General features: G+C 31.0%; 2 protein-coding genes across 3 annotated transcripts; one reads left to right on the top strand and one right to left on the bottom strand.

The window, feature by feature from the left end:
- Positions 1-24: 24 nt before the first annotated feature.
- Positions 25-2,488, bottom strand: Tfiis (RNA polymerase II elongation factor). Of its 2 annotated transcripts, none has more exons than XM_072016938.1 (4): positions 2,264-2,488; positions 1,388-1,565; positions 937-1,289; positions 25-860 (listed from the first exon to the last, which is right to left on the bottom strand). In XM_072016938.1, the coding sequence occupies exons 1-4, from the start codon at positions 2,333-2,335 to the stop codon at positions 525-527; spliced, it is 939 nt and encodes a 312-aa protein (XP_071873039.1). In that variant the 5' UTR covers positions 2,336-2,488; the 3' UTR covers positions 25-524. The 2 variants fall into 2 exon arrangements, with proteins under 2 accessions (XP_071873039.1, XP_071873040.1); XM_072016939.1 differs by having other exon boundaries at positions 2,256-2,482.
- Positions 2,489-4,803: 2,315 nt separating this feature from the next.
- LOC139994426 (uncharacterized) lies at positions 4,804-7,407 on the top strand. Its single transcript, XM_072017039.1, has 8 exons — positions 4,804-5,004; positions 5,139-5,279; positions 5,331-5,821; positions 6,453-6,554; positions 6,641-6,731; positions 6,805-6,941; positions 7,021-7,153; positions 7,232-7,407. The coding sequence occupies exons 1-8, from the start codon at positions 4,804-4,806 to the stop codon at positions 7,283-7,285; spliced, it is 1,350 nt and encodes a 449-aa protein (XP_071873140.1). The 3' UTR covers positions 7,286-7,407.
- The last annotated feature ends 1,911 nt before the right edge of the window (positions 7,408-9,318 follow it).

Below are 9,318 nucleotides of genomic sequence, written 5' to 3'. Positions count from 1 at the left end.
AAGGGTTCCAAAAATACTACAATGTAATTACATACATGTATTTCAGAATTGTACCCACAATTTCTAATTTTTCACAGATAAAATACGATGTAATCTCGCACAATATAAAACGAAATATTTTTATTTTAATGTTAGTTGCATACTTTTTAACAGCAACAATGCTGTATATACACAAAATAAGAATATGTATCATTCAATTTGTTTAATTTAATGAATTCCTTGTTAATATATTTTAGGTCCTATAGAGCTTCTGTGAGTCTTTAATCTTTAAATCCTATAAGACCTCTGGTAAATCAATCAAATATGAGTATATACAATTGAATGAAAACTACATACTTTTTGAACTCGTGGAAAAACTAAAAACACCATTAAGCATCCAATGTAATCTGTGAATTGTAAATATGCAATATATTTGCACTGAGTGTCTTTAACTCTAATAATAATGATTAATAATAGGTAGGTCTTGAACGAAATACATTTTCCTCTCCATTGCAATCAGAAAAAACTGTGGAAGGTAAGGATATTTAGCAAAACTTCCATCGATTTCCACATTCGTTGCATAGCACAAAAGTAGTCATAGGTTCATCAGCTGAACGTGTCTGCACTTGATTATAAGTACAATTACGTTTTTTGCACTTTCCACATTTTAATAGATCAGTTTTCGTTCCTTGTACTGTAGCAAGTTGTGCATCATTAATTGCTTCCTTTTTAAACTGTTCCCTTAATTGTTTTATTTCGTCGCTTGCCATCTCTTCTGCAGTCATAACAGCAAGCCTAGCAGGTGTTATAGCACCAGCAATAAAATTTGTTCGAAGATTAGGATTTTTTGCGTCACGTAAATTAGCGACTCTGCTTCGCACCTAAATAATTAGATATATACAATTAGGTTTCATATCTACAGGAAAATATAAAACTATAAAGAAATTAGGGCCTTACTCTGTTCTTATATCTATTATCAGTATTTTTAAATTCTGCATAAATTGCTTCTTCCAGTTCTTCCGCTAATTCCTCTGGAGTAGCACAGCCATCAATTGTATTTCCATCTACTCTTAAAGCTGCTGCCAGTAGCTCTCTACATTTAAGCCTTACAGCATCTGTGGTTGTAGGAGCAGGAAATGTAGACTGTTTTCTTTGCATATCTTTATGAGGTTTCTCTTCCTTCATTTTAACATCACTTCCATCTGTATTATCCTTTTCTTTTTTCTGATCTCCATCATCTTTGCTTTTCTCTGATTTATCGTCTTTCTTCTTTGAACTACTTGAAGTAGAATCTTTTTCTTTATTGGACCCTATAAGAAAGATATAGAATTTTAATTTATCTAAGAGAAATTTTACTTTTATGTTTACTTCTTTATTTTTAATTTTATATTTAAATTTATTTTCTTACCAGATAAAAATTTCTTCCAATTTTTAATAAGAGTTTTGGATAACGATATAACTTCTTCATCTGTGCTTGATTTTCTCAATGCATTCACTGTCATTCCAATGCGTGTCTTGGTCAGAAGTTCCAAGTTCACAGGCAACTTTTGTAATATTTTAAGTAATTCGAGTGCTTGTTCTTGTCCCTGTAATATGAACACACTTTTATTATAAAAAGAAATCTAAGTGTACATGATCCATTTATATTTCTTTAATATAGATTACACATATAGACATACATGATATTTATATAATCTACTGAATACATTATTATTATGTATCTTTATCATCAAAACATGCATTGTAACCAATTTTATATAAGGATATAATTTGTGTATGTAACGGACAATTTTTTTAAAGCGATGTTAAATGTAATCAGTCGAACTGTACAAATAATCGTTATAGCATAAACGAAAGGTCTATACTAATAAGCTTTGAATTAGTGCGACTACAGACTTTAACGACGACTTCGATACTTATGTGAATAGAAAATTTTATAGGCTGCATTTTCGAAAACTCTACAACGAAAATAACATGACTCGCCTTTCTTAAGTTTTATGAATGCATTAAAATTGTCGTGCCAAATATTAAAGTACCATAAATACGTTTTGTTGCTTTAACACCATCGAATTACTGTGTATACAAAAATTCATACGAATAAACATTTATTTTTGGAGAAAAGTTTCAAACAATATCTGTATTTGTTATATTTCTTTGTATTTGTTAAACATTTACGATGATGTATTAGAGTAATCACAGTTTATATTGGAAAAGAGCTTTGCTTAATGAACAGCCTCCAATATGCCGAGCAGGGTACACAACTATATTTTACTCACTTACTCACCGTCCCGTCTCCGCTCGACATCTTGTTTAATTTTTTCTGAATCCGTAGCACTTCTTCCTCAGCACTCATCATGAAAATTTTGTAGTTTTTACACAAGAAACCAATATAAACACATACAACACACCAATCAAATGAATAACAAAATCCGAGTAAGCTTATAACCGTAACTTGCGATGCAGAGTTCGATACTGGATAGGTAACTTGCAACACGCTAAGGTTGCGGTCATTACGTGATATTATAGTGCCATCTTTTGTAGAGGAAATAAGTTAAAAAATGACGGGAATATTTAAAAATTCTATATGAAGAACATTTCTCATTGTCAGAGGAGGAATGTATAATAAATACATTTGATGAATTTGCCAAATAGTTATCTCCTTGTCGATTTTGATATCCTTAAAATATTTTATCAAGATCATTCTGAACAATTTTTTTCTATACTTATATGGAGTGGTCGATTTTAGTTTTCGCGTTATACACAAACATATATTTGGTATCATATATGCATTTTCTTCCTATATTTTGTATAAAATTGTAGATTAGATTTTATTATTATTGCCTGTACATGCGTGTATGTGTCCATATTATAATTGTGTTGATGTATCCGTATTATTGGTATTACCCTCACGACTTTTTCATATTTATTTATCTAAACTAATTGAACAATGAACAGTTCATACAATAAAAATTCTGATTCTTGATACCGTCTATAATTTTTCGAATAATTGAAATCGACTACTATTCTATTATCGACTATCGACTATGCTATTTCAATCCATTCTGATAAGCGTAGTTTATTTTTTTCTATTTTTCGTCTATTACAGAATCGCAAACATACTGAAAAAAAGAAATGAAATCGAATGAATCTAATTTTCTTATAGACAGTAAGTATAAAGTATAACATTAATCATACGTATACACTTATCCGATATCAAATAACTTGTGCTACCTATAATAGTGAAAATAACATAAATTGTTGCAGTACTGTTATTGTGCTGTATACAGTTATTGAGTATAAAAGATTCATCCAATCATTTTACTGACATTTCTTATTTCCGGTCTATAAAGAATAGATTTACGCTTCAGCAACGATATTATTGAAACCTTCGTGGCCACGTATCTACCTTACGTATCTCGAAACATACGTATAATCGTTCAAGACATTTGGAAACATATTCGAGAAATTTAGGCAGTAAGGTTGTGCGCGCATTAGCGACAAAATTGTTATTTTAGCATTTATATAATAGAGGAACGTAGGGTATAACCGGGTATGTAAGACAAACTGTATGGTGTTACATTCGAGCTGACCTTAAGTCATTATGAGATAAGAGTAGAGCAGAGAACATCATAGTGTTTCATCCAGTGAAGTTAAAAAATTTCAGGTTGGAAAGTATCAGTGTTGTGTTGGTAAATAATTTTTTATCACTTGAATTTAAAAAATTATTACCATAAGTACTGAATTGTATTTTGTAGTCTTTACATGGTATTTTGATATTTTACTCGATTTCTTATCGCATGCTGAAATGTAAATATCTAATATAAATTATAAGATTAGGTATTTGATTATATGGTAAAACCGGTAACCGATGCTGCTTTGCTATACTTGCTTTCTATCTATAATGTAAATGCGTTTCAGTATTCATTCAAGAAATTGTTCGGATTCGGAAAAATATCATACGAAAAAAGAATTTCTAAATAATTGAAAGAAGTTAATGTAAGCTAAAATAAGTTACTATAAACTGATATAAAACAATATTTGTCAAAATTATATAAAATAACTTTCCTTTACAAGCTTTCCTTATTACTTTTGTCGAAAAGCTGCCTACCTCCGATTTTAATGGTTTTCAATGTCAGTTTTTTCGCGAATATCTCGGAAACTAAGCAAATGCATCCTTTCTACGTATAGGAAAGAGTTGTTTAGAATATCGATTTCTACAACACATCCAAAAATCATCAAAATTTGAGGGTAGGTAGTGTTTCTACAATTTCACCGTTTTGTAATAATAAAAATAAAGATGATACAATTATATCATATTTTATGTGTTTTTAATAGGTACCCGATATTAGCCACACCTATAGGATAAATATTTGCACATTTCCAAACAATCTTGATTTTCTATATCCTAAATAGCTTTTTCAAAGACGGCCTCTCATTTTCTGATTCCGTACGGTCTAATTAAGATTTTCAGCGGTATACAAGGTTCTTTTTGCCACTTGACCTTTATCAAGTACCCGGTTATGTCCCTGTGGCATTATTAACAGAAGCAGATATTGAATTTTTTTTTTATATATGAACGAAAGGAAAAAATAAGTCGTTCCCTAGTCGCGTCGTCAAATACGTATACGCCTATATTTCATACAAAAATGTTCTTTTCGTAAACGATAAAATTGTCGCTAATGCGCGAGGGCTTTAAAAGGAAGAATATGCAATACACACATATCACGATTAAAATATTTTCCATGTCTTTCTATAGATACTATATTGTTATATCAAATATATATATATATATATATATATTGTTTAATGCTATTGTTTATATGTATGTTTGTACAATGTAAACTGAAGATCATTACAAAACCGAAGAATGAAAGACGCACAAGCACTGTATTTGATATTTCTTCTTACAAAGTATTTAAAAAATATCTACTATTCTTGGGACAGTTTCCAAATCAATCGCGCTGGAGTAAGAAATTTAATCTAACCGTGATGATAGGCAGTCTATTGACATTACACTATCCAGGTGTAAGTAAAATTATTATAGATATGTTAAACATGTGAAAAATATTTATGTTGTTAAATAAATATTGTGAAAACTAGTTACATGAAATTGATGAAAAGATATTGGATACAACATAATTAGAGATTTTACTTAACAGTTTGTACAAATTTATACGTCATTATATGCAAAAGATGTGGCAAGTTTCTTGGAAGCCATACCTGTAATAACTACGTTAACAGCTGTCTTAATAAAATTGCTAAATCATGTAATTTACAAGGAAAATATATATAAATTTATAAAAAAAATCCTATAATGAAAATAAAGAGTATAAAATGTAACTATTTTCTAGTTCGAAAAGATGTTCGATATCATAAAAAAAGACTGGGAATTGTTAAGCAATAAGAGCGAAGCGCATATTCTTAAGGAAATTACTAAGGAAGGAAAGAAGCTTGGTGAAATATATAGAAGGAACTGTTGTGGCTTATTTTTTGATAAATTTTACATATTGATTGTGTTTCTATATACCAACATTTTTCATAATTTTTATACAAATGGTAAATTATTAATATTATTTTCAGCTTTTATGTTATCATGTATGTCAGGATTTATAATTATTCCATTGTCCCCTGTGATCTTGGATATCATCTCACCGCTCAATGAAACTCGCCATCGAGAACAAATGTTTAGAGTAACATATTTTCTAGATAACGATCAGTACTTTTATCCTATATATTTTCATTCACTTTGGTGTGCATTCATAATAACGATGATTGCAGTCACTATCGATTCATTATACATACAAATTGTTCATCACGATAGCGCTTTATTTGCCATATGTGGGTAAGTATATAATAATATGTACAAGTATACATATAGCGAAAGGATATCTAGTGATTTCCTTCATTCGCTACAGTATTTATGAAAAATAATAAAAATGATATTTTCTATTGAGGTACTGGTGAATCTGTAAAACCGTTACGTCCTCGTCGATTTAGATGATTTTTTAATATGTTATAAAACTCAGCAAATTGGACAACTCTTTCTTTTATATGTAACTAGCGTGTAACTTTAACTAAAACCTAAACTAATACGTGTATGATATTCACTTTTAAATCAAGCTATAAGTTATACGTATACAACAGGCACCTTTTGCAACCTCGGGTATACAGTTATTATACAAGTTATTATTAATTATTATTATTAATAACAGAGTTATTGTACAAGTCCGCTACATAATTAGCAACCAATAGTAACATGTTCACTGTTACGGACGTACAATTATAGGCAGAATTCACTATAGTGATATCGTTGGATTTTTGCTAACATCTTGGAAATTATGACCCACTGACTGTTACACGTAAATGAAAGAGTTGCTTAAAATGTTGAGCTTTATAACATATTCAAAAATCATCAAAATCAGACAGGACGTAACAGTCTTACAGTTTCACTGAGATATTTGACAATGATGTAGGCAGGCCCTCGTGACAGCACGAAAATCTACTGATGTTGACACAAATGAAACTTACATTGAATGGCTTAGGCAGTGCTTGGCTATGCATAACGATGCCCTCCAGTTAGTAACGATAGAATTATAGTTATATAACGATATAATTAAAAAGTTATAATAAAAGTTGACTTTTTCTTTGGTTGTATTTTAAGATTATTCGAGATGCTAGATGACAGCAGCCGTAGGAGTTACTTTTTTCAAATTTTATTGACTATGATCGGCATGACCGTAACAGCCGTACAAGTAAGAATTATTTTGCAATTATAGAAAATATTAATAAACCAAACACTGAAACCTATTAATACCGTTTAATTAGGCCGCTATGAATCTGCATCAACCTGAAGAAGCTCTTAGAATTGGTCTGTTTCTTGTAGCTCAACAATTCCACTTGCTTATTATTACTCTACCTGGGCAAGTGATCTCCGACCATAGTTTCGAGTTGACTAACGATATGTATGTTAACAAATATGTTGTAAACATTCGAAAAATCATCAGTTCGGTATAACATCTGTATTAATCTTATATCTAATAGATACCGCTCAATGTGGTACAACATGCCAATAAATGTTCAAAGAGTACTTTACATGATGCAAATGAGATCTAGTAAACCATGTAAGTTGACAGCAGGAGGAATATACGAAATGAATATAGAGAATTTTGGAACGGTACGTACTTGCAGTGTTAAGTTTGTAATTATTTTGTTGTACTTTAAATAATGATATAATAATATTTTTTATTTTAAGACATTTAAAACATGCGTATCGTATTTTACGGTTCTCTTATCCTTGGGTGACTGATTCGTTTTCAAAGTGAATTCGCTTTGTTCCGTCTGTTCAATTTATAAGATTCTCCGGAAGCTAACCATTTGTATTGATGTGGTAATGTGTATCTATTATACTTTTTATGGTGTTATTAATATTAAATGTGTATGTAGACGTACAATGAAATAGTGTTTATATAGAATACTATACTAGCATCGAGGTACAATAATTATAAGCACACGTAAATAAAATCTCTATATACCTCATTTCTTCTTTGATATTATTGCTTGAACAATATTGTTTCTCTTTTTAAATAAATTTTTATCACTTCAATATCATCAAATGTAGATGACATTTTGTATTTCACGTTCATAGCTATATCTTAGCGTGTAAAGGCACAGTATTTAGAACGAAACGATGTTTAAATAGTGTTTAAAACTTTAACATGACACCAAAAGAAAGGATTTAAACTAAGAACGAAAGCACGAAAACAAGCAAGACAAGCATAACACAGTAAGAAAGTTTATTGTAAAAACTAAATTAAATTAAACTTAACAAATTCCACTAAACTGAACTTGATGTAACTTAACAGCGGCGATGAAATAAATATGAGCACGTACAATTATTTCGATTAAGAATATTAAAGCGAGCGCGACTATTTAACTTGGTTTCATGCGACGCAAAGCCTGTACCCTGCGGCTACTAACACCTCGTAATGAAAGATATTGCACCGTTCTTTCTACGTCTGTCGCCTGTTCTGGCCAAGCGTGAACTGGTGGTATAAGTACTACCTTGCTTCTGTCTGAATCGAATCGTTCCGTAACGTTGCATACTTGAACGGATAATATAAATCAAACTACAATATAAGCGAAACACCGCCGATGAACACATTGATATTACCCGACCTGTGGTCTACGACTCAAACATGATACAAGAACAGATGGTTTGACCCTAACTTAAGTCAACGCTGTCCAAAATTGTCTCTCGGGTGATAAACATCGTTCCCACCATCGTACCGTTTTAACAAATATGTCGCACGTTTCATCTGTTAAGACGCTATGGTTGACTACTTAAGGTAGAAAGTGTAGGAAAAACATTACTATCACGTCATAGCACGTGACTTCACATAACATTCGAAAAGTGTAATCCGACACATTCTCATTGTTTTAAATCTATTGGGAACAAATTACTATCGCGTCATGCTATTTATATGCAATACGCTATGTGATAGTATGTGATTTCACGTGATGCGATATAATGTATTTCTACCTATAGCGTCATGCGGTTTCTCTGAACAAACACACTGCACAAAAGAATGATGGGAAGCAGGCAAGTGAAGAACCTCTATATTGCACAAATAAAAAACCTGGCATTGGTCGAAGTGACTCAGTATTATTTAAAAAATGGAAAGCTCAAACTGTTCGTAATACACAGTATCTGTTCTTATGAATTCAAATATTTTCAATTACTAGGAAGTCAATCTGTCACTGAATATTCCATGAAACGGTCTAATCGCCGTCTTTAATACTTCATCTCACTGAAATCGATGATTGTCCGAAAAAATTGGACAAATTTTGTCCACCATACCTAATTGATTTCTTTGTCCACTACAAACAATTGCCATAGAATGCTTTGGCTTGAACATAGCATAACACTCATCTGTCTGGTCTTCGTCATATTTCACCTTGAATTTACATATGAAAAAGATCTTTAAATATTGGAGAATTAGTGTGTATAAAAATCACTACTGTTATTGTACGTTTTCGATAGCTGAATCCTCGAATAGTAAGAATTTTATAATTAACACTTAATTTTAGATATTCAATTATTCCTCGTCTTATGATAAGATGTCACATACTGTTTTAATCATACATTTTCTAAAAACGTTGTTCTCGAATAGAGCCTTTCTATACAGAGTGTAAGTTAGTTAGTTGACTCTAGATTATTAGAAATCAATGTTTTTGATGCTTCCTTATCCTTTGCTTAGTAAACCCTTAAAAACACACAGCCGAACTTATCACGATAGAACTCACAGAAAAACGTTATTGCATGCCTTTCCTTTAGCTTAG

This window comes from Bombus fervidus, chromosome 14 (assembly GCF_041682495.2).
Source record: "Bombus fervidus isolate BK054 chromosome 14, iyBomFerv1, whole genome shotgun sequence".
Lineage (NCBI taxonomy): Eukaryota > Metazoa > Arthropoda > Insecta > Hymenoptera > Apidae > Bombus > Bombus fervidus.
Note: the sequence above shows the minus strand (reverse complement) of the source record. Positions and strands in the feature narration are given on the sequence as shown.